Raw genomic sequence first — 25,600 nt, 5'->3', positions numbered from 1 at the left:
CAAGCCCTTTCCTGTCACTAGAGGGGACCGAGCGAGCGAGGGCTGGGCAGGGCAGGGCTTCAGGGCTGTGGGGTCCCCGTGAGGGGCCACAAGTGTGCGGAGTCCTGCCACCCTCCTCCTGTCCTAGGAAGGCCTGTCTCCACCCTGACACACCTCCATCAGGCCCCAGATTGCCCCTCATGACTTGCAGTCCTCCAGCAGCGCCTCCTCCTGCTGCTGACCCCCCCGTGCATCTGGGCACCTGAACCCTCAGGGATGCACACGCGCGCGCACACACACACACACACACACACACACACACACACACTCTCCCCATCTTTGAAGTTTAACATGGTGCCCTGCATCTTTTGCTTTTGGATTTTGGGTCACAGCTAGCAATGCTCAGGGCTTGTTCTTGGCGCTACACTCAGGGTTCACTCCTGGCGAGGCTTGGGGAACCCTATAGGGTGTCAGGGATCAAACTTGGACCAGTCATGTGCAAGGCCAGTGCCCTACCCTGTCCTATCTCTCCGCCATTTGAAACGCTTGCCCACCAAACATTGCAAACGTGAGCACAGGGAGATGGGCCCTTCCTCGCGGAGGGCGGTCCTCAGAGATCCCACTCAGAGTGGAAGGGGCCCTTCTTGGAATGTGGTGGGTGAAAGTTCGTGAATGTTCTGGTTAGCCAGTGGTGGCCACAAACCTGAGGCAAACGGTCACTAGCTCTTTCTGGTCACTCTTGCAGGCATCAAAGAGCACGATGACCTCATCCTGTTCCTGGAGGGCGGGGCAGGAAGAGGACCAAGGGGGACCTGCTTCTGGTCTGAGACCTGACTCCTAGCCTCTCAAACCCATTTTCTCATGGGTAAATTGGGGGGACGTCCCACCTGTGCTGTTATCTGGGAGGCTCTGGCGAGGATGAAGAGAAGGGTGGTGGGCAGCCATGGTCCACCTGGCGGGGCAAAAGGGGTGGTCAGACTGTGGAGGCAGCTTCTCCAGGGGCATGTGGCGTCTATAGACTGTAGCACTGTAGCACTGTCCTCCCGTTGTTCATCGATTTGCTCGAGCGGACCCAGTAAAAGGCTCAAGGGTGGGGTTCCATTCAGGATGTGTTGCTTTCTTCTATCCTCAGCAAGTAATGCAATTAAATAGTCGTAGTAAATTGACTTCTAATAATATTTCTAGCAATGTCTACAGACTAACCCTGGGCAATTCATTTTGGGGGTCACACCTCCGACTCAAAAACTTTTCCTAACTCATTGCTCAGGTCAACTGGTGGTGCTCAGGGGTCCGGTGGTGCCAGGAAAGAACTGCCTGCCCCCCAACTCCCACCACACACACACACACACACACACACACACAAAGCCTGTGCCTAAGCACTTGAACTGTGCCTTGAACTCTCTCTGGCCTTTTCTTGACTTTTTTAATGGCAGGGCAGGGGATGGGGGTTACACCACCCCTCACCCCTTGGGGGTGTGGGCAGGTCCAGCTGGGCTGTCCTCAGGAAGTAACTCCGGGGACCTGCCCTTACTCAGTGCCTGGGTTAGAACTGGGGTGGTCTGCATACAAGCAAGCAGTTTGACCCCAGTGCTCTCTCTCCAGCCTGTTCCTTGACCTTTTTTTTTTTTTTGCTTTTGGGTCACACCCGTTGATGCACTCAGGAATTACTCCTGGCGGTGCTTGGGGGACCATACAGGATGCTGGGGATCGAACCCGGGTCAGCCGCATGCAAGGCAAACGCCCTACCTGCTGTGCTATCGCTCCAGCCCAAGAGACACTCTTATTTTTTTTTTTTTTTTTTTGCTTTTTGGGTCACACCTGGCGATGCACAGGGGTTATTCCTGGCTCTGCACTCAGGAATTACTCCTGGCGGTGCTCAGGGGACCATATGGGATGCTGGAAATCGAACCCGGGTCGGCCGCGTGCAAGGCAAACGCCCTACCCGTTGTGCTATCTCTCCAGTCCCCCCTCCCCCCCGAGAGACACTCTTGAGAGGAAAAGATACAAAGGGCTTGGGATGCCTGAGCACACTGTGGCCTATTTGTCCTCCTGTGATCCTGAGGCCCAGCTCACTTTCTCCCGAGCAGCCAGCACGCTGGACACCAGGGGGCGTCTCGCCAAGATGAGTGTCATGGGCTGACTCTCCAGGCCCGCCCCCACACACACACACACACACACACACACGACTGGACAAGGATGGGTGGGGAACCCCATCACTCAGAATTCTTACCAGGAGCCCAGGGTAGGGGGGCCTTTCAAACTTCAGGTTCTAGCTTTGGGGTACCCGACAGAACCTGTTCTTACTTTCCAGGGGTCTGACTGTGACCTGTTTGTGAGATTTAACCAAGCAGCCTAAACATTACAGGGGTGGAGTGGTTCTGGGAAGATTCCTAGAACAGAACGTAGCCTCCAAGCTTTGGGGGTGCAGGAGCTGGCTCTCCCTCATTCCTCTCCCAGGAGGGCCTCTGTGTGGAGAGGGGAATGGAAGGGACTCTCAGTTTGGGACCTGAAGGTAGGACACGCCCTAGATGTTCAAAGGAAAAGAGAAAAGTGAATATAGTGGGTGGGCGGGGGCGCGGGCTCGAACCTGGGTCAGCCGCGTGCAAGGCAAACGCCCTACCTGCTGTGCTATATCGCTCCAGCCCCGAGAGAGACACTCTTGAGAGGAAAAGATAGGAAAGGAGCAGCGGCAGCATTTGGGGGATTTGATTTTATTGAGGCTTCTCACAGTGGTTACAGCCACTCGGTCTTCAGGACAATCACAGCACAGGAAATGCGTCACCCAGGCTGCCCAAGTCAAGTCTGGCCAGCTGAATCTTATTGCTTAAGATACACGTATTCACAAGGCCCGGCACAGGGGTGTACCTCCGACAGGAATGTGGCGGCGCTGGCAAGCTCCCCGAGGTCCCTGGCCCCTGGGGAGTCCTTCGAGCACTCATCTCAGTGTCAGTCCACGCAGGGGAGACTCTTGGGCTGGGGTCACATCTTGGGTGCGTGCGGCTGGAAGGAAGCCCAGCTCTGGGCTCTCCTCCTCCTCGGGGTGCAGCCGACAGTGAGCACTGAGATGGGGGTCCCCTGCCCCTGCACGCTGGGGAGGCTCAGGTTCGTCCAGGTGATCAGTGAACTAACTGAAGGACTTGTTTCGGTACAACGGATGTCCTCTGAGACGCAGCAGTCACGTGGGAATTCTTCTGGTCAAGGCCAAAGGAGCAGGCCCACTCCTGGTCTCGCCACAGGCTGGCTCAGGGAGCCCAGGCCTCAGTGCAGAAGGGCAGGCAGGAACACCCCCTGCCTGGCAATTCTGGGCGGGGTCCTGTCTGAGCCCCAGTGAGGCCCGCCTTGTCCCAGACAAGCCAATCACTCTTCTGCCTGGTGTTCTAGCATCACTTCCGATCCCGGGAGAGGGTAGGCACCCCCAGGGGACCTGGAGTCACTGTGGAAGGCAGAAAGGTTTAGAGCACGCTCCCATTCATAGGGGACAGGACACAGGCCTCCGGGATGGGGTGGGGCTGGGGGTCCCCCAGAGCAACGTGCAAACCGCAGTGATGGGTAGAGTAAAATCTCTACGCAGAGCCAGGCTCTCTGGCGGGCACAGGGGGGGCTGCCGTCCACGAGGTCACTGAAGGTGCCCGGGCCCACATTTGTTCCGTAAACAGTAAGTGTGTAAAATAAATGACCCTGAAAGGGCCACGTGGGGTCGGTGGGTGCTGCACGGCGGCCACTCAAAGTATATTCACAGGAGAACAGGGCGGGGGGCACCGCCATGACACGCACACGCGCACACACATCACCCGAAAGAGTCATCAGATACAAGCTTCACTTTGTTCAACAAGGGGTTTTGGTTTTGTGGAACCCAAATACAGACATTTGTTTACCTCACAGCCTTGGATGTGTCTATTTGTGTGTATGTGTCTGTATTTATATATATATAATGTTTCCCCCTTTCTTACCATAACATCAATGTCTAGTCTGAGTCTCTCCATTCAGGAGTGGGGAACAGGCGGGACAGGGAATGTTCTTTTCAGCCATCAACTTGCTCTGTTGAGATTCTTGCCATCAGAGCTAACTGCAAACCCTCTCGGGCCCTGGGCATCCTGCAGTGCATCCCCTCCTCCGACCTGAGCCGCTGGGCCTCTTCACAGAGGCTCCGTAACACTCTGAAAGGGCTGCGGGCAGTGAAGGGAGGAGCAGGGAAACCACACATATCCAAGACCTGCCCCACCTTCAAGCTGGTCAGTTTAAAACAAACGAACAAGAAAACAACTTGAGAATCAGCGAGAACATCCCATGTGAGGGCTCAGCTCTGGGCCACCCTTTCTCAAGACCCACAGAGCCTCATGTCTGTTCCCCGAGAACAGGGTGACAAAGGCCCGCAGGCCGTGCTGGGGAGCAGGAGGCGTAGGCCCCGGGGGACACAGAACAGAGGTGCAGAGCGACGGCCAGAGCCCCACAGTCTCCCTTCAGAACCTACGGGCAAGCACCTCCTTCCAGCTCCACTGGGCCAAGCTCCCTGCGGCCAGCTCCGGGGAGAGTGCTCGCATCCCTCTCCCAGGACGATCGGCTGGGTGAAGCCTTCCCAGTGGGAAGGACCTTGTTTTCAGCTCGCTTTTGTTTCATTTTTTAAAAAGAAAATCCAAAAAAGAAGGCAGTGAAATAATTGTATCTCCTGGATGGCCACCAGCCAGAACCTGCTGGCAGGGGGCCCTCCTGGACACAGGGAGACTCAGAGGGAGCAGGCCGACCCCCAGCTACCTTCGAGGGTTGGTCAGGGCATGGGGTGAGGCACCCGGGCCACGCCTCCGCGGGCCCCCTTCTTCACCCAGGCCTCTCCAGGCCGGGATACAGCCAGAGTCTCCCGGCAGGCTCACCCCAGAGCACAGACCACAGCTCTGCAAGAGGCACCTGTGGGCACCGTCTCTGCCCATCCTCCTGGGCTCGGACGCTCTGACACACAGACACACACACACACAGCACACTCTCCAGGGAGCAGGTTCTGAGATACAATTTGAAATGGGGAGAGGGCGGGGAAGTCGTGGGGCTGAGGAATGAGTCAGGGAACCGACTTCTCAGCCCTCCACGATCTGTGCTTCGGGGCCGGAAGGTAGCTGGACCCACCTAGCGGCACCTGGAGATGTAGAAAAATGCAAGAGAGGAGAGGGGAGAAAAAACCAAAACAAAACCAAAAACCAAAAACCAAAGAACAGAGCGGCTGGGCCACGTTCTCGGGAAAGTCACCTAATGCTTCTCTTGCCGCTCCAGGGGGGGGTTCCCGGTGGGGGGCCAGGCAGGGCCTGCTCTAGCTGGGGGAGCCGCTTCCCTGCGAGTTGGGGGAGTCCTGCTCGTTGATGGTGTTCAGCAGCAGGCCGGCGGGTGGCCGGGGCAGGTGCGGGTGCCCGGGCTCGGGGGCCTGCCCCTCGGGGGGCTGGCACAGGCCTTCCTCCTCGTCGCAGGGGGGTCGCACGTGGCAGCTGTCACAGAAGCCCAGGGGCCCGTCCAGCGCGTCATCGATGAGGGCGCTGAACTCTTTGAGGTCGTCGTCGTCGTCGTCATCGGCGTGGTTTCGGTTACACACGCACACCTCGATGCCCGAGTCGCCGGTGAAGCGGCGGTGGCGGCCCGGCGTCTTGTCCTTGGCGTCGGGGAGGGCACCGCCCGGCTCGGAGCCGGGGTCCCGCAGCAGCTCCTCCTCCTCGGGGCTCCCGGCCTCGGCATCCAGGCTGGCCCCGGGGCTGGCCGAGCCGCTGGGCTCCGGGGCGGGGGGTTTGGCGGCGGCTGGAGCGGCTGGCATGTCGAACGGCTCAGGGTCGGCGGTGCTCGGGGGTCTGGTGCTGCTCCGGCTGGGTGCTGCCCGGGGGCTGCCCTGCACCGCCGGGGGGTCCCTGCTGGGCTCGGCAGCGGCAGGGGGGCTAGCGCCCGCCTGGCCGCACGGGGGCGAGAGCTGCTGCTGGAGCTGGAAGGCACTGTAGGGCGGAGGAGGAGTCGGAGGCCGGTCCACCACTTCCTCATAAGGAGGTAGTAAATAGTTTGGCAAAAACCCTACAGGGGAGAGGCAGGAGGAGAAGTCACCACACTGGCCACCCGCCAGGCTCCCGGCGCACAGACTCTCTCCCCACACCCAGACGCCCACCCCTGTCTGTGCCCCAGGAGGCTGGAGCGGAGGGTCCCGCTGCGCGCGGGCGGATGGTACAAAGCGGCTTCCCGGGTAGGAACCGAGCACGAATTGGGGAAGTCGGGGGTGACCAGGAGCCGGTTTCCGCCCGGGAGGAGCCCTTCCGGTCAGGCTCAGGGTCCCCGGACTTCCTGCCCAACCCGCGACCCCCAGATCTAGGCAAGAAGTAGAGGGTCTTCTCCCGAATGCAACCGGTGGGGGTCTGGAAAGGCCAGCCAACCTCACCCGACCGTGGGGGAGGTGGGTGGGCTGTCACCAAAACGCCCCTGGACCTAAGCGCGCCGCACGGGACCGAGGGCGCCACACGGGACCGAGTACACCACACGGTCACCAAAAACACCGCACGGTGACGGAGTGTGCCACACGGTGACCGAAAACACCGCATGGGGACCGAGCGCGCCGCACGGGGACCAAGAGCGCCGCACGGTCACCGAAAACACCGCACGGGGACCAAGCGCGCTGCATCGTGACCGAGCGCGCCACACGGGGACCGAAAACACCGCACGGGGACCAAGCGCGCCGCACGGGACCGAGTGCACCGCACGGTCACCAAAAACACCGCACGGTGACCAAAAACACCGCATGGGGACGGAGCGTGCCACACGGTGACCGAAAACACCGCATGGGGACCGAGCGCGCCGCACGGGGACCAAGAGCGCCGCACGGTCACCGAAAACACCGCACGGGGACCAAGCGCGCTGCATCGTGACCGAGCGCGCCACACGGGGACCGAAAACACCGCACGGGGACCAAGCGCGCCGCACGGGACCGAGTGCACCGCACGGTCACCAAAAACACCGCACGGTCACCAAAAACACCGCATGGGGACCGAGCGCGCCGCACGGGGACCCGAGCGCGCCACAGGGGGACCGAAAACACCGCACGGGGACCAAGCGCGCCGCACGGGGACCTGAGCGCGCCGCACGGTCACCGAAAACACGGCACAGGGACCGAGCGCGCAGCACGGGGACCCGAGCGCGCCGCATCGTGACCGAGCACGCCACACGGGGACTGAAAACACGGCACGGGGACCGAGCGCACTGCACCGGGACCGAAAATGCCGCATGGTGACCAAGCGCGCTCGCTGAGCCGCCACGAGTGCGCATGCGCGCGCGCTCCAGGATGCTACGGATTGCCCAGTGATGCCGAGTCCTGCGCATCTGTAGGGTTGGGGGAGCCCTGGGGCACCGCAAGTGCTTGCTCTCAGGAGGTTCCCCGCTCCAGTTCTAACACCACTCCCTGCCCAGTAGAAGAGGGCGTCCTGACATGCGGGTTTGCTGCATCCCGCGGGTACGTACTGAAGTAGAAGGGCAGTGCCGAGAAGCTGTGAGCTTCCCGGTAGGCGATCAGGTTGATCTCACGCTGGCGCTGCTGGGCCTGGAGCCGGTGCTTGGCTCTGCGATGGTGGCAGACGCAGCAGCAGCTCAGGATGATGATGATGGTCCACACCAGCCAGAACCCTGCGAGGCGAGGCAGAGGGGGAGGCAGGGGGCACCCGGTGAACACCAGCCTGGGTGTTCATGTTCTTCCTTCTCAGGTTTTGGGCCATACCTAGGTGTTGATGCTTGCGGAAACCAAACCTGAGCCTCCCCCAAGGAAAACATCCACTCCAGCCTCGAGCTATTTCTCCAGCCCTCGTGTGTACAGATATATATATATATATATATATATATATATATATATATATATATTATGGTCGTACTAACGTGGGCCTCTTGGTAACCTCAGTTCTGTTGCTGGAGTTGTTTTTTGTTTTTTGGGCCATACTCGCAATGCTCAGGGGACTATATGGGATTGGGGGGGGAAGGGAGGACGAACCCAGGTCAGCTGCAAGGCAAGTGTCCTAACTGCTGTACTATCACTGTGGCCCCTGAATGTGTTTGCTTTTATGTGCCATTGTTCATTCCTTTTGTTTCTTTATATGCCGTGTATAACTGTTGAATTTTCTCATTTTGGGGGTAGGCAGGGGAACTGGATCACACCTGGAATCATTCCTATCGGAGTTTGGACAACCCAACGTGGTACCAGGGATGGAACTGGGGTCAGCTGCATACAACCCCTGTACTATTATTTCTGTGGCTCAGAATAAGGTTTTTCTTACATGTTTTGTACCAGTGTGAATGGCACATGGGCTCGAAGAGGACAGGGATGTAGAAATGGCTGTAAAGGAGGCCACTGACTTTGGGGCCACTGCGGGGACTGTAGGGGAAGGCATGAGTTCCAGCACGGCTGAGCCTTCTGCAGCCGAGCACCAGAACGCAGTCCATGCACTGGCCTTCCACAGTAGCTGCGCTCCACCCACCCTGTGCCCTGCCAGCCCTGCTTCCAGCCCATCATGGCATGGCCCCAAGCTCAGGGCTTGCTGCTAACACCACACTGCAAAGAGCCCTAGGAAATCGCCAGATTCCTGGCTGGCAGGGGCCTCAGGGGAGCCATCTGATAAAGGAATTCTTAGTTTCCTTCCGCCATCACCAGAGCTTTTCTCTCTCAGGCATCCTCCAAGAGTCACTAATGCGAGAGGCTGAAAACTCCTGATGGCCTCAGGTTCACCTCCTCCCTAGAGAGGATAAATGATTTCCTCTGCGCACAATCTCTCTGCTGCCACCCGCAACCTACTCCTGACCCCTTTGGCCCGTGGCTGCAGCTTCCCCTTCATCCGGTCGGTCAGCTCTGGGGAGAGGCGGGGGGGGGGGGGGGGGGGAGAATGTGAGGCCCACAGCCTTCTTTTCTCCTCTCCCACCCCCTTATCTCAGATCATGCTCAGAGAAATTTAACAAACCCCAATAGGACAGCCCCTCGATCTTCTGAGTACGCAGGAAAGGCTTCTAAACATTCCTCTTTGATTTATGAGCAAGTTTGTTTTTTTAAAGAGTTTCCATATACAAACACACACATCTAGGAGCGAACGATGGGAAGGTAAAATAGTGTTTTAAAGTATGAGATTTAAGAATTCTCTGACTGCTGTAAGTAGGTAAAGAGATATACATGACAACCTTTCAGTATCTGTATTGCAGACCATAATGCCCAAAAGGGGAGGGGGGGAATAGTGAGGATAGAGAGAAGTGCCTGTTGAGGCAGGTGGGGGGTGGGGGGGAGGGAAACTGGGGACCCTGGTGGTAGGAACTGTACAGTGGTGAAAGGATGGTCATATGACTGAAACTCAATCATGAACAACCTTGTAATTGTGTGTCTGTGATTCGATTAAAAAATGTTTTAATGTTATAAAAGAAGCATACAATACTTAAAAGTAAAAAAAGGATAACATTTTGGACAGGCTTGTACATTCTCTGAAAACATTCATATATTGGAATATGAATCACTTAAAATGATGCAAAGGATACCACTTTCGATATATCAAGATATTTCTGATAGGAAAAGAAACAAACACATTACAATACAGTATAAAACAGCACGCAGGGAAGGGACTAGAGCAATGGTAGAATGGGTAAGGCCCTTGCGTTTCACATGGCCGATCTGGGTTTGATCACCAGCACCCCAGATGATCCTCCCAGCCCACCCAGGAGTGATCCCAGAGCACAGCGCCTGGAGTAAGCACCACTGGGTGTGGCCAGAAAAGAACAAAATTAAAACCAAAAAAAAACCCAAAAAACAGCAGCAGCTGCAGAATCACATTGGGAGGGTCCAGCCGGAGTGTCTGCCTTTGCATGTTCAATTCTTGGCACTATAGATACATTTTTTTGACCCAATTTTTTACTTTGAAATATGAATCACTTAAAATGATGTATAGGGGACAAAGAAATAGTATAGTTGTAGGTAAAGTACGTGTCTTGCAGATAACTGACATAGGCTGAATCCCCGGCTCACTAGGAGTGACCCTTCAGCACAGGCTGAAGGAAGCCCTGAGCACACCGGGTGCGGCCCAAACCATGCTTCCCCCCAAACATGGCCACGGAGTTGATTACTAGCTTCCTCCTAAATAACACAGTGGACTCTTTAACACTAGATTCTGCAGTTTTTTGCTTGCTCACTTTTCCTAATTTTTTTCCTAAGAGTTGTAAGAAAAAGAATGGTTTTTACTTTGGCTTTTGGTGTTTTTTTTCCTGTTTTTTTTTGTTTCGTTTTGTTTTTATTTTGGCTTTTTGGGTCATACCTGCCTTAGGGCCTACTCCTGGCTCTGCACTCAGGAATTACTCCTGGTGATGCTCAGGGGACCCCATGGGAGGCCAAGGATCGAACCCAGGTCGGCTGCGTGCAAGACAAATGCCCTTCAACGCTCTGCTATCACTCTGACCCTTTTCTTTTTTTAATGAATGTTTTTCACCAATGAAAATTTCTTTTTGGGGGGCTGGAGAAATAGCACAGCAGGTAGGGCATTTGCTTTGCACACAGCCGACCCAGGTTCGATTCCCAGCATCCCATATGGTCCCCTGAGCACCACCAGGAGTAACTCCTGAGTGCAGAGCCAGGAATAACCCCTGTGCATCGCCAGGTGTGACCCAAAAAGAGAAAAAAAAGATCTTTTTTTTTAATCAATAAAAAATTCTAAAGCAAATTATTGAGAAGAGATTTTTTTATGGTCTATTCTTTTTCTTGTCCTGAAAAAGTTCTACTTGTTTCCATTACCAGTGCTACATGTACTTTAAAACTTCTACTTTGTCATTATAATTTTCTGTTTAGAATCCTTGGAGGTGAGAGATAGCCCCAGGGTAAGGGACCAATCTGGTCTGATCCGGCACCTCACTGGTCCCCCAGCTCCATCAGGAGTGATCCCCGAGCACAGCAGAGTGAGCCCCAAATAAAAAATATATATTTGACTTGACCTCACAAATACAGATTCACTGCAGAAATGATTCTAGTCAAAGCAGGTTCTCCCCAATTCTAGTGGGGTATGTGGGGGTTTCTGTGTGAAATCTAGACCAGACCCCTTGAGATGTACAAACCTTCAATTCCCCCCCCCCCAGATTTCTCCAATGAGGAGGACTGACTTTGAAAAGCAAGTCTTGCAGGCCCGGGGATGTGGCCCGGTGGTAGTACACTTACCTTATAGGCTAAGTTAGCACATTTGATCCCTGGCAACACCCCACATGCCAACTGTGATTCCAAGTGAGACACTCACACACACACACACACACACACACACACACACACACAGACACACACACACACACACAGAGTGAGGCCGCTATACCCTGCAACTAAGTGTATGAGACCCTGGTCACTCTGGTAACGGTCAGGGGGAGGGGGAAGAATAAAAAAAAAGAAAATAAATGAAAAAGGAACTCTCATAAAAAGACAAAGACCTTGCCCCCAGACACACACCGACCCAGAGACCACATTCCAATTTTCAAAACCGTGACCTCATGGTGGGAAGCATTTGTCATGCTAAGCAAAATGGAAAACATGTTTTTAAAAACAGACAATCCAGTGTAGGAACTGAGTCATGTGCCCAGAGTCCACTATAAACTCTCAGGGAAAACACCACTCCCCCACGGGCAGGAAATTCCTCCTTAGAAAAGCCAAAGCAGGCTGGAAATTATCTCCTTCTCTCCCACAGAGTGGTGGGGGACCTCCCTGCCCCACTGGAGGCTCCAAAGGGGCCCCGACCCTGCCACCGTAGAAAAGGTCTGGCTGGGGAAAGACTATAGGATCTGGGGCCAATGAGTGAGTACAGTGGGTCAGGCACTTGCCTTGCCATGAGTGGTCCCTGAGCACAGCTGAGTGGGATCCAACCCCCAGCCACCTCCTAAAAACAAAAACAAAAACAAAAACGAAGCAAAGGCACTGGAGGGCTGGAGCAAGAGCATAGTGGGTAGGGTGTTTGCCTTGCACTCAGCCGACCTGGGTTTGATTCCCGGCATCCCATATGGTCCCCCTGAGCACCGCCTTAAATAAGTCCTGAGTATAGAGCCAGGAGTAACCCCTGTGCATTGCCAAGTGTGACCCAAAAAGAAAAAAAAAAAAAGATGTTGGGGTCAGAGAATTCAATGGGCTGCCCTGGGTCTGATCCTCTGATCCCAGCACCTCCTATGCTCCGGCGCTGCTAGGAGGAACCCCAAGCTCTGAGGCGGTGGGGTTCTGAGAGAAGGGAGGCAAGGGGAGGGAAGGCAGGAGAGGAAGGATGTTAGCTAGCAGGTGAAAAACCAGCAGTGTGGGGCCAGAATGATAGCACAGCAGGTAGGGCGTTTGCCTTGCATGTTGCAGACCAAGGTTCAATCCCCGGCATCCCATATGGCCCCCCAAGCACCGCCAGTACTAATCCCTGAGCGCAGAGCCAGGAGTAGCCCCTGAGGACTGCTGGGTGTGACCCCCACTCAAAAAAAAAAAAAAAAAAAGGAAAACCCGCAGTGTTAGGTGAATTTGCCAAAAACCAGGAACCTGCTCGCTCTAGAAACATTCCCTTTCTCCCAACTAACATCCCAAATGAGGGGTGGGAGGGAGAGTGGTGCCGAAGCAAAATCACCCCAAATGACCTTTCTCTACATCATGTGTTGGGGGAAAGGCCCAGGACAAGAGCTGGGAGACCCAGACCCGCGTTGCTCCCGTTGGCGGGCCTTCCTCAGTGCTCACATGTCCAGGGAGACGGGCCTGAGGTGGGCACGGCACGAACAAGCACATCCTACTTCCTCAGTCCACCCGGTGTTCTAGAAGGGGAGCAGCCCTGGAGTCACACGCAGCTCCTTCTTCCTAGATGGGACCAACTAAGTTGCTTGACTGGGCCCTGACTCCAGGGCTGGAGGTGGCACCGGGCAGGCTGTTCTTGGGGGGAAACGCGGCGCTCTTCAGCAAGACGGCCTCACTCAGTGCCCAGCATGTGGGAGAGTGTGTGGCCACCAGCGCCTCCATCTCCGCCCAGGCCAGGCCGGCTTCCTCTGCTCTGGCCCACAGCGCTGGGCCTGCACGGTTACTCCTGTGTTCCCAGGCTTCCTCGGCGGGGAAGCCCTCTCCTCCCTCCGTGGGACTGAGGAGACTGCCATGCTATATGGCCCACTTCAAATGCCACCTCGTCCCCACAGCCTGACAGAGTCCTGGCCAGAGGAAGTGAACTCTCCTCTGAATGCTCACAAGTCATTCTGGGACACACATTTTCACTGTCTACTTCGTTACAAGTGGGACACCAGCCAGGAGAGACCCCTGAAGGCCAGGGGTTTCTTTAATGCTTGCCCTCCACTCCCAGAGGCCATGGCACCCAGTAATAAATGTTAGAGTTGCAAGTTCTTGGGTCCACTTCAATCAGGGAATCAAAAACTCGGTGTGTGTGTGTTGTGTGTATGTCTATGTGCGTGCGCAACACACATACCAGTACATGGTTTGAAAATTCAGCTTGGTAGAAGTAAAAAGATCAGTGAAAACCACACGTTCTCCCCTGTTTTCCTTCCCCGTGGGCAGCTCTGGTTAAGGAAGTCCTTTGTCAGATGGGAACTCCACCAAGGATTTCCTGGCTCGGACTTTTTCCTTCCGAAGGAAAGAGACAAAACCAATCACCCAAATCCCTTCCTTTCACATTACAAGTGAAGTTGAGAGGCAGTTTGAGGGGATGGGGGCTCAAAGGAACAAAAGCTGATGAGACCTGCAGTAGTCTTGTTCCAGCATCCCAACATCTCCCTTATGGGAAACCCAGGCAACAGAGACGGGGGAGGGGGGGCACACTCTGGGCAGCCAGCTCCTGGCCACGCAAGCAACGCTGGGGCACAGACGAAAGTCTCTCTGGCCTTCCAGAACGGGGAGAGCTGTGATGGCGAGGCTGCTCTCCCCATGCAGACTCTGGTCTCTCCCGGCTGCCTCTTCCCCCAACTGAGCACTGCTGAGCGCAGAGGCGGTCTATAGACCCGGGGCAAGGGTCTCACACTGCCTCCCAGCCTCCTGGCCTTGGTGCCTCAGTGCCAGAGTCGGCCCCACCCGTGGCTCTGAGCCTACCGCCGCCCTCCGCAGGGCCCTGCAACTGATGCTGCCTGGGCCCGGCCCCAGAGAAACAAACTGTGTCTCCGCGGCCTTTTTGGCAGCTGGGCCTCAACTTGTGTTTTAACAAGGGGTGGGAGGGAGAATCTGAACCCAGTGGTTATCTCCATTTTAAAACATTTAAATACAGTCTGTCCACCTGCTTGGCATGCTGTGTACCCCTCCCCTCGGCACCCCACCCCAACCACCTCCAACCCCAGTCACCATCAGCAACGACCACTCTGGGGACCCTGCTGCTGCTCACACAAGTGGAGTGGAGGGCTGGGGGTGGGGGTGGGGGGGGAACATCTTGAGCCGGTGGCCACCGCTGGGAGGGGAGCCTGCACTTAAGTGACCCCACAGTTCCCAGAAGGGCAGAGCGGGAGGGGGGGGGGCAGTCCTGGAAAGGGAGAAAGGGAGCGGCCCTGTTTACAGAACACTCCCGCGGGCCCTCATTTACGTTTGCAGTTCAGAGGGAGGGATTCCCACGGCTCAGAGTCTAGTTTCCTTCCACGGCCAAATGACAGTCCTTCCAGCTGCAGCTGACCACCAGCAGCCAGGCCAGGGGGAGGGGATCACAGGGATGAGGAGGGAGAAGGGGAAGCAGGACAGGGTCGGTGGTGGCGAGGGGGGCAGTGAGGACGCGGTGCTGAACAAGCCTGGAGTGTGTGTCCATGGGTGGGGGGCGTGGAGACAGGCCTGCGGTCAGCTGGGGAAGGCACTGGGTGGGGGCAGGGCGCAGGCATTGTGTCACATGCAGGAGGCCTGGTTTGGTCCTGGCCGCCACAGATGGTTCCCAGAGCATCCTAGAAGCAACTCCTGAGCACAGAGCCGAGAGGAGCCCCGAGGACCGCCGGGCGTGGCCCCCAAACCAAAAATTAAAAATATTACAAGGGGGGGAGATGAGCCCGGCACACGGCCTATCTTCCCTCTCCCAGGAGACGGACGTGGGGACACAGCCAGGCCGGCACCCTCCATCCTCCCCTTCCAGCTGCCTAGAGGGTCCCGCAGGACAGCCAGGGTCAGAGGACAGATGAGTTAGTGGCTACAAGGCCGCGCTGCTCCCAGGAGCCAGGTGGCACTGCCCTGCCTGCTGAGGGGCTGGAGGAGGAGGATGTCCTGTGGCCTGGAGCGGACAAGCAGCAGGAGAAGCCTGCCGGGGAAGATCTCGACACTGCCACAGCCCTGAGCACTGCTGGGAGCGACCCCTAAGCACTACAGGGTGTGGCCCAGAATAGAGACACAGAGACAGAGAGAACTGGCAAAGAAGCAGAGGGCTGAGCCCTGGAATTCCTCTCTCTCCCCGGGGCCTCCATGGGCAGGGGGCCCCCAAGAAAGATTATTCCTTTTCAAAGAATCCTTGGGAACGGAGTCAGCCCCTGGCTGCTCTATGGGGTGCTGACGAGGACATGGCCTGTCGCCATCTGGAGAGGCCCACCCAGCAGTCACAGCCCTTCTCTGCAGAGGGGACCGGCCTGGCCCCTGGGCGGGCTCCCCAGGAAGAACCCAAGTTGCTGTCATTGCCCAGAGACAGTTCCCTACAGAGGGCATCTGAGCCCCCCCTGGGCAGGAGCTCCAGCAGGTTTCAACCCAGAAGAGCCAGCGCAATGGGCCGGAGTTGGTGTGTGTCCTGGGTTCCATCCCACCCCCCTACCCCGCCGAGCACTAAGCCAGGAGCAGCCCAACAACAAAACAAAAGAAAATGAAACAAACAAAAAAAAAAACACATCTTGTTTCTGGAGCCTGGAAAGAGATTCTACTGGTGAGAATGAGAAGAGGCCTGACGGCCCCAAGTTTAGCGGCCAGCAGAGACGCGCAGCCCTGGGGTCCCCGCAGCCCCGGGTGGAGGCTTACACCAGAGTTCGTAGTAGTAGTTGCAGCACTGAGACTGGCCGCAGCAGTGTCCTGTGTCGCAGATGTAGCTCTGATTGTTGGTGCCCACGCAGGTTTCCTTATCCTGGAAAAGCAACAGAACGAAAGGCACTTGAGCACATGGGGCTTGAGTTCCTTGAACAGTGTCTCTCACCCCCGCTTCTCCTGGCTGTTTGCTTTCCCGCCACCAAAGAGGGCTGCACCGAGGGTCATTCCGCTACAAAATGGAAGGGACCACAGTGCCCTCGCTCTGCGGGCGCGAGACTGTGCGCTGCCCCCTGGGCCGCGCCTGGCACAGTCCGCGCAGCTCCGCTGTTTGGGTTCCCGGCACCAGAACCAGAGCGTGTGAATACCGCCAGGCTATCACCAGAAATGTGTGAAAGCGTGTAACACTGGGGAGTGAGGGTGCAAATCCTGGTCACAGCAACAAAGGGATGGGAAGCGGAAAATATATATATATATATATTTTTTTTTTTAAAGGAAAGGGAAAACTTTTTTTTTAAAAGAATGACACAACAGCAATTTTAAAGGGGAAAAATCTTTATTAAAGGTAGGAGGGGTAGACAGGATTCAATACACAAAGGCAACAGGAGTCCTTTCTCCTTAGCCAGAAAGGACTGATGTCCGAGTGGAAACACTTCATGTTTTGGAGCTGGGGAGATGGTTCAAAAGCCTACAGCACGGCTGGGGCAATCGGACAGCGGGTTGGGCGATTGCCTTGCATGTGGCCGACTCAGGCTCAAACTCCGGCTTCCGATATGGTCTCCCAGTACTGCCAGGAGTAATTCCTGAGTGCAGCACCAGAAAGTCACCCCTGAGTATCATCAGGTGTGACCCAAAAACATAAAACCCAAGACAAACAACAAAATGCCTAGAGCATGTGCTTTGCACGCAGGTTTGATCCCTGGCATCGCATGGTACCACCGAGTTATCACCAAAACCAAATAAACACAGAGCCTGCTATTAAAATCCTTCCAAAAAGATGCTCAAGTCACCAAGTTCGAGTTCAGCTTGCTGGATCTCTTTTGCTTACTGAATGATCTCGAGTGGACCCAGGCACTCTACTCAGGAACAGCTCTATCCCCATGAGGGCACCGATGGATGAGTAACCGTGGCGTTTGCCAAATTCTATTCCCAGCACTGCTAGGTGGAAACAGAAGGCAAGGAGCTCTCCTAATTCCACGGTCAAGATAGGAAATAGAGCAGGGAGAGGCTCCAAGCACTGGAGCATGTGCCTTGCCTGGGTTCCATCCCTGGTACCACGTGGTCCCCTGAGCACTGCCAGGTTTGGCTCCCAAACAACACTAGGGAACATTCTACCACCTCCACCGACCTGAACCGTGGCCCCTGCTTCACTCCGGGCCCCAAAGCACCAGAGGAGGCCTGTGGGTTTCTGGTCTCTCTGGCTTCCCATACTTCTTTCAAGGAAGAACCACCACATCCTCTGGATATGGCCTTTGTACCAAGCACTGTTTGGGGCACAGGGACACCGAGATGAATGCAACACTGTCCCTCTGCTCAAGAGCTCAGAGTTTGGAAGGGAAAAAGAAACCTTGCTGGGCAAAGAAACTAAAACTGGCGTATTGTATTTGCGGCCCCACGGGCTGACCCTGCCTGGTGCATATCCGGGCGGGCGCCTGCCAGTGGAAACTGAAGTCACGTGGTCCTGGCCACCTCCCTGGGCCTTGCTTGGCCACACTATCTACTTGGCCCAGGGTATGGACAAAGCACTCACGTATCCCCAAGCCAGGGCCGGGCGGCACGAGCTCAGCACCTGTAGACAAAGGGCATGTTTAAAAAAAGCAGCGCCCGGGGCTGGGGACACGCCTGGCAGGGCTAAAAGGCATGCTCTGCATGCATGCAGGAGGTCTAACTCCATCCCTGGCACTGCAAGGGCCCCCCACTACTCCTCACAGAGCCAGGCACAGCCTCTTAGCGCCACCAAGACGGAGCTCCCACCCCAATGAAGAGGAGAAGCATGGCTGAGTGTGGGGCCCACCACATACCCTGATCTTGGTGAGCGTAAAGGGACTTAGGCCGACGGAAACATAGGAAAGGCTTCGTTAGCTCTTTTGCCATGTTGCAATGTTCTAGATCCACAACTGGTGATACTTGGGGGGTTACTTCTGGCTCTGAGCTCAGGAAGCACACCTGGCCGTGAGGGGGACCATATGGGGTACCGGGGATCGAACTCAGATCGGTTATGTGCAAGGCAAGTGCCCTAACTAACCACTGTCCTATCTCTCCGGCCCCCACTGCCGAGTGGCTGGCTGGCCCGTCAGGCCGCTCTGAGACGGCAGATCTTGCCCGGCCGCTTCTGCCCCAGCACACGCTCTCGGACGCCCAGGGCCCAGCACCCATTTTCACAAGGACCCAGAGTGGTTCTCTGGAGTTTACCAGGCCCCGAAATGCCATTATTTTGGCACCATCTCCCCCAGAACAGTTCAAAATGTCCCCGTAGTTTCTAAAAGAGTCCGCGTTGCCTACGGCACAGGAAAAGAATCCAGTGACGCTTCTGCCTCGCGAAAATTCACCAGCCACCAAGGTCCAGGCTCCGAGCACAGGCCGCCAGCTGGTCCTACGCGAGGCGTGGAATGGAATGTGTCTGAAATCTAAACAAGTGGCATCCTCGTGACCCCCTGCCATCAGCTCCTCTCTGGGCACCTCCAACCCCAGGGCAGGGACCAGGGCTGACAGGCCCCCACGCCTTCTTCCTGCCCGCCTCTACATTCCTCTGAGAGCAGGCCCCAAGGCACATCATGAACCCCGTGTCCCCCAAGTACTTTCTGCCCAGTATAGCTCACTCCTGTCGTTCCTCCCTTGTCCCCAATTACAGCCCCCAAGCTGCCGGAGATAGTCTTGGCTGAGAACTGACATTTCCTGCTGCAGAAGGAAAGAAGGTGGACATATAAGGAAGACAAAAAGAGTGGACTCAAGATCTATAGCAGGGAGCCCCGAGGACCAGTACACAGGCTAAGAGCACCACCTGTCTTGTAAGCCTTGGCCATGAGTCAGATCCCCAATGTCATAGGGGTCGGGCGACAGGAGAGTAGGTAGGGAGCTTACCTTGCACGCAGCCAACTTGGGTTCAATTCCCAGAATTCCATATGGTCCCCCCGAGCCCATCAGGAGTGATCGATCCTTGAGCATCACCAGGTGTGCGCCCCCCACGCCCCCGCCAAAAACCAAAAACCATACTCAAACTAACAGATTCCCAGCGTCCCAAAGCCCTAGGCATGTTTGTTCCCGGGAAGCTCTCCTGCCTGCGGCCCCTGCACAAATGATTTCCAGCGACACTGCAACCAGGTATGTGTAAAGATCACATAGAGGGGTGCCGTATGACCAGCGAATACCACAGCTCAAAAGATGCACCACCCTCTGACAGGCCAGCACTAGGGCTAAAGGAAAGTGGACACCAGCGAGCGCTGCCACCGGAGGTGTGACCCCCAGGTACCACCAGTGTGTCACCACCAACCAAGGGAATGAGGAGGGCGCATAAGTCAAACAAAACTATCCTACTGACCTGTAACATGGGGCTGGAGCTATAGCACAGTGGGTGGGGTGTTTGCTTTGCACATGGCCGACTTCGGGTTTGATTCCCAGCATCCCATATGGTCCCCCAAGCACTGTTAGGAGTAATTGCTAAGTGCATGAGCAGGAGTAACCCCTGTGCAACACCAGGCGTGACCCAAAAAGCAAAAAAAAAAGACCCGTAACAGGGCATAACGGTGGGCTGATCGGGGAGCGGCTGAGCGCCTGGAGTCTGGGGGGGGAAGCCTGGTAACCGGGGGTGTGCCCCAGGCTGCCCCCCCAGCATGAAGGACAGATTCTAGCTCTCCTAGAGGACTCCCGAGAGCCAGTCCTGGTAGAAGTGGCTGAGTCTGTCAGATGAGGTGACCCCGACCTGACACTACTACTACACTTTCTGGGACCGGCTCCAAGAGAACATAGTACCGGCGGCTGCCAAGCCAAAGGCATGGGTGCAAAAGACACGCAAGACCCCGGCGGAACTGGAAAGAACATTTTTTACGATGGAAAGGGACGAGCAGTTTGCCTTTTGCACATGTGCAAAAAATTATCTCAATTCTGATGGCAACGGAAACCGTGGGACTAACAACATTTTCCTTAACGGTTTCCAGGTCCTAACAGCGCTATTCTTAGCTCATCCACTGTAAAGGTCAATTTAATCAGCACAAGAACTTTCTAAGGACCGGCAGAGAGGGACACTGGGCAGGGTGGTTCCCTCGGGACACCTTTAATCAGCCAACTGATGAGAGCAACTGGCTCCTGTCATCCCGTGTCCTTAGAAAAGACTACAGTGCCGAAAGAGTAAAAGTGAAGGGCCAGAGAGATAGGACAGGAGGTAAGGCGTTTGCCCTGCATGCAGCCAATCTGGGTTCAATCCCAGGAACCCCAGATGGTCCCTGAGCCCTGCCAGGAATGATCCCTGATGCAGAGTCAGGAGTAATCCCTGAGCACCGCTGGGTGTGGCCAAAAACAAAATACAAATTTAAAAGTGAAAAATAGGACCAGGAGGACTTTGACCTTGCATGTGTGATGCCCTAGGTTGGATCCCCAGCACTGCAAAAAGAAGTTTAAAAAATAGGAAAATCTGGGGGCTGGAGCAATAGCACAGCGGGTAGGGCATTTGCCTTGCACACAGCCGACCTAGGTTCGATTCCCAGCATCTATATGGTCTCCCGAGCACCACCGGGAGTAATTCCTGAGTGCATGAACCAGGAGTAACTCCTGTGCAACACCAGGTGTGACACAAAAAGCAAAAAAGTAAAGTAAAGGAAAGGCCCTCCCGTTGATCTTCGATTTGCTTGAGCGGGCCCAGCAACGTCTCCATTGGAGACTTTGTTGTTACTGTGTTTGGCATATCGAATACGTCACGGGGAGCTTGCCAGGCTCTGCCGTGCGGGCGAAATACTCTCAGTAGCTTGCCGGGCTCTCCGAGAGGGCCGGAGGAATCGAACTCGGGTCGGCCATGTTGGCTGCGTGCAAGGCAAACGCCCTACCGCTGTGCTATTGCTCCAGCCCAAAAGCAAAAAAAAAAAAAGGAAAATCTGACTCCTTCACAGGGTGCTGAAGAACACAGGATACGACCTTGGCTGCTAGAACTGAATGAATTTGGGATACCACACCTGAATTTCCCTGCAGGGAAAAGAAATGGCTCCTAATTCCACAAACTGACATCATTAATATGTGACTAATATCCCTCCTCATATGCTAGCTGCCACAGCAATGAGGAAGACACTCCGGGGAGAGGGCGAAAGACAGCACAGCAGGGAGGACCCTTGCCTTTGGAAGAGAGAGGTCAGCAGGTGAGGCGCTTGCCTTGCACACAGTTGACCCAGGTTTGATCCCACGCATACTCTAAAGTCCCCTCACCCTGCCAGGAGTGATCCCTGAGCGAAGAGCCAGGAGTGAGCCCTGAGCACTGCTAAGTGTGGCCCCAAAACAGAAACGGAAGATGATTCTGCATCTGCCAATACAATTGAGTAGGTAACTTTAAAAGTCCTTCTATTTAAAAAGCATTCCTAAGGGCCGAGCAATAATAAAGGGCACAGGACGTTATGGTCCTCCGAACCCCACCAGGAATGATCTCTGAGTGCAAAGCCGGGAGTCAGCCTTGAACACCGCCGGGTGTAGCCCAAAAGCGGGGGGGGGGGGGGGGGGGGGGGGGAAGCATTTCTAGGAATCAAATTTGAAAATGCTGATCCCTAGAAATACTGATTACATAACACTATTCTTTTAATTACACAGCTGGCCTCTAAGAAAGCAAGCCAGATTCTTCTTGGGGGCAGTAACGTTGAGGGAATCAGGAACAACCGTGGTAAGTAAGGCCAGGCTTCCCCATTGTCCTGGAAAGAGAGCGACTCTGCTCTTGGGCCCACCTGAAACTGAAGAATTACATGTAGCTCAACTCCCAGATCGAGCCAGGCCCCTCGAAGAGAGCGCACGTCCTAGGGGAACCAGCTCGGTGACACAGTGCCAGGAGGAAGCTGACTTGTGAGGAGGTTGAACAAAAGCATTCCTTAGGACCAGGAGGTGGGTCAGTGGTGGAGCACAGATCTCGCCTGTGTGAGTCCCCGGGTTATAATCTCCAGTGTCACCAAGAAAACGGAAGTGTTTCTTCTAAGAACCTGAAGTATAGTTCTTCGCACTAGTCCTCTGGGAGAAAGGGGACGTCTCAACTGTTTGCTGGCTGATGAGGAGCCAGTGTAAGCAGCTAAACCGAAGGGAGCCACAATGCAGGGGGGAATATCAAGTGCACTCAAAGCCACCAAGGCACCCCCGCATATGGTTCCCCTGAGCCCTGCCAGGAGTGAACACAGGGTCAGGAATAGGCCCTGAGCACCTATGGGTGTGCCCCCCATCACCACCCCCTCCCCCCGCCAAAGGAAAGGATGAAAGGATGGAAGAATGGATGGAAGGAAGGAAGGAAGGAAGGAAGGAAGGAAGGAAAGAGGCTAGTGTGGCTGAGAATAGTAAATCTCAGGGACAGTAGTCTGGAAAGTATATGAGGACAATAGTTAAAGTAAATACCCAAATACCCAGCGGACCACACACAGCTTGTAAATCATGTTGGCACCAACTGTTTCTTAGTTTATAATGTGTAACAGCAAAAGTAAAGTATTTTTGCAACTCTAAATTTTTGCAATCTTTTCTTTTCCTTTTTTTAAATTTTGGATGGGGGCCTGGGCCACACCCAGTGGTGCGTTGGGGGATTGGGGGGTGGGGAAGACCATGCTCCCCGGATCTTAGCTGGAGCTCCAGCATGCAGAGCGCTCACTCCAGCCCCCTGAGCTACCCACCTGGCCCCTCAGATCACACCTCCCTTCTTTATTATCAACCCTACCGAGGTTGCGGGCTGGTACTGCTGAGTTAGCAACCAGTCCATTTCCCACCCATCACTCAAGCAGGGGTGGTTTTCACAGAACCAGACCAAATGCTAGCACTGCACATCTACTGGAGCAAAGTTCTATCTGATTTGGTAACGCTCTGTAACCAAATAACCAAGTCTTCATAAACAAGGCAGACTCCAGATGGTTACCTGACAAAAGACAGCAAGCAACTTGAACTCAGAATCACCTGGTTTTGTTCTAGAACCTTCCCATTCTCAAAATGTAGCTCTTTTGAGTCCTAGGTGGTCATAAAAAATACTCTGGACCTACCTATATTCTTGCAATACTATTTCCCAGTACTACTGGTTTGAAGGCTGTTTGAAGAGCCGAGGGAAATAAGTAAAACTGATCAAGGACCTCTACTTTGAATTGAGAGAAAGGAAGTTCCGGGAGATCGAGCTGGAAGAAAGTGAGTTCAGGAAGAATGAGTCAGCAGGAGCAAAGTTTCCTAAACCTGATCTCCCCTTAGTCCAATCTCCTATTCTTGGATGGCAGAGCCTGTCACAGATTACTTTTATAGCCTTCACTATATATTTATATACACACACACACACACATTAGACAATAATTACTCCTCAAAGTTTAACTAGCTAAAGAGGGTACATTCCATTCTTTTTGACAAAGGACAAGCTAAAGTTAACCAAGACTGCTTTGCACTGGAAGATGAGAAACATTTTTTTCCCCCAGAAATGAATTTTTATCCTGCTTGGTTGAGAACATTAATCTCCCCAAAGATCCAAGTATCTGGGAGAGAGGAGTGGGATCAATCAAGAAAATAATCATGCCTAACCTAATCAAATTAGGCCTTGTGGGCTGGGGCAATATTGTTCAGCAGCTAAGGCGTCTGTCCTGCACAGGACAGACCTGGGTTCGATCCCTGTGGTCCCCTAAGACCCCCAAGAGCAATCCCAAGTGAGGTGCGTGGAGTAGGCCCTTAATACAGCCAGCTGTGGTTCCCCAAACAAAGAAAAACAGATAAAACAAAATCTGGCCTCGTGTCTTGGATTTGCTATTGGGCTATCCCTTACAAACTCGAGACTTGATCAACATGGGCTCACTGTACACGCCGCACCCGGCCCCCCCTCCACCCCTCCCCCTCTGCTGTGGAGCAGAGTTTCTCGAACTTTCCTCAGAGTTCAGAAAGGTCCTAGTTGTCTTTTCCCGTACTCCTAACCACACACTTGAGGGCCAGACCACGTCAGAGCCTCCCCTGGGGAGGGTGCCGGGTCTCAGTTTTGACGTTTCTCAGGCGAGCCCAGCCTGTTGTCAGTGGGAAAAAATGGATCATACTTGGGTGTTTTTCTTAAAATTTTAGCTTTTGTTGACCTCGGGAGGTGCGGCTACAGAGTGCCTTGAGGGAGAAAGCCTACAACTGGCACTAAAGACACGCCAGAGAAAAGCCTAGAGAAAAAGGGGGGCGGCTGGTGCCTCAGAACGTGGCTGCAGTGAGTGGTCCCAAGGGTCCTCTGAGGCGGGGACAAGAGTCCTTTCCTTCTAACTGATGGAGGCAGGCAGAGAGCAGGAAGGGCCCCATGACAATGAAACTTCTAGGGAAGAGAGTCACCAGAGTTTACGATGAAATTCCTGGGAAGTAAAAGTCCTAAGGTCGGGGCTGGAGAGATAGCACAGGGGGTAGAGTGTTTGCCTTGCACGCGGCCAACCCGGGTTCGATTCTCAGCATCCCATATGGTCCCCCAAGCACCACCAGGAGTAACTCCTGAGTGCACAGCCAGGAGTAACTCCTGTGCATCACCGGGTGTGACCCAAAAAGAAGAGAGAAAAAAAAAAAAACAGTTCTAAGGTTGAACAAGACCTTCAGCAGGGGTCCCTGAGGAGATTAAACCCCTCCCCATGAAGGAAATTCCTCGAATACCCTGGAACCTCTCCCTTAACCTGATTAACTTTAGCGATTCGGCCCAGAAAAGACTTCAGAACATTGCAGACCAAGGAGATATCCTCTAAAAGCCACCTTGAACAAAGGAAGGGCGCGCACATGCTGCCTCAGCCCATGTGGCCGAGCACATGTGGTGTCCGAGCACATGTGTTGCCCGCATCGCCCCTCTTGAGATGTGCACTTTCATGCTTTCATGGCTATTGCTGGGATGTGTATAGGGGCTCTCTCCGCCCTTGGAGAAGCCCGGGTTCTCTCTTGAACACATTACTCTCCACTCTCCCCCACTTTCTCTCCCTCCTCTCCTTTGAAACCTCCACATAAAATCCATTTTACCTGACTGCTTGTCTACTCCTGAAATCCTTTTCTGAGAGGCGAGATAACAACCCAGTAACCCTGGTTCACGGGTGGCAGAGGCGGATCGGGAGAAAGTGACCGTCTTTCTCCTCCCCGCTTCACGTAAAGCACCTGTGGGGCCCTGCCCTGTCTACCTGCCTGCCCACCTCATAACCAGCCGGTGGTCCCCCACAACAAAGACAGACCCTCCCAGGATCTGAGGGAGGTCACCGCGATCAATCAGAACAAATCAGGCCAATCTCACGAGTAAGTGGACTGGCCCTAAAGGAGCAAAGGACACACTGGACAGGAGAAGCAACAGGGACAGGGCCCCCAGAGCACGGTGCTCAGGGCCCCAAAACACCCTGGCTACTTGTTAAGAAGGGACACTGGGGCTGGAGGAGGCTGACCCTCATTCGATTCCTGTCGGAGAGAGAGGGGCAGACACAGAATGACCTCGGGATAAAAAGAAACACAGAAGGGAAATAATTAATGCCCAAAGACAATAAAAATAAAGGGCAGGAGAACTGGGCTTTAGCAGGAAGC

The 25,600-nt window shown here is 54.7% G+C and overlaps 1 protein-coding gene across 4 annotated transcripts in view; it reads right to left on the bottom strand.

The window, feature by feature from the left end:
* Positions 1–3,913: 3,913 nt before the first annotated feature.
* Positions 3,914–25,600, bottom strand: part of WBP1L (WW domain binding protein 1 like) — a 62,408-nt gene continuing 40,721 nt past the window's right edge. For all 4 annotated transcript variants that reach the window (XM_056121016.1, XM_056121015.1, XM_056121014.1 and 1 more), the window contains 3 exons: positions 15,899–16,001; positions 7,447–7,608; positions 3,914–6,015 (listed from right to left, as the gene is read on the bottom strand). In XM_056121016.1, the coding sequence (XP_055976991.1) occupies positions 5,276–6,015; positions 7,447–7,608; positions 15,899–16,001 (1,005 nt within the window). In that variant the 3' untranslated portion in view covers positions 3,914–5,275. The remainder of the gene's footprint in view (positions 6,016–7,446; positions 7,609–15,898; positions 16,002–25,600) is intronic.

This window comes from Sorex fumeus, unplaced genomic scaffold (genome assembly GCF_029834395.1).
Source record: "Sorex fumeus unplaced genomic scaffold, SorFum_2.1 ptg000043l, whole genome shotgun sequence".
NCBI classification, from domain to species: Eukaryota; Metazoa; Chordata; class Mammalia; order Eulipotyphla; family Soricidae; genus Sorex; species Sorex fumeus.
Note: the sequence above shows the minus strand (reverse complement) of the source record. Positions and strands in the feature narration are given on the sequence as shown.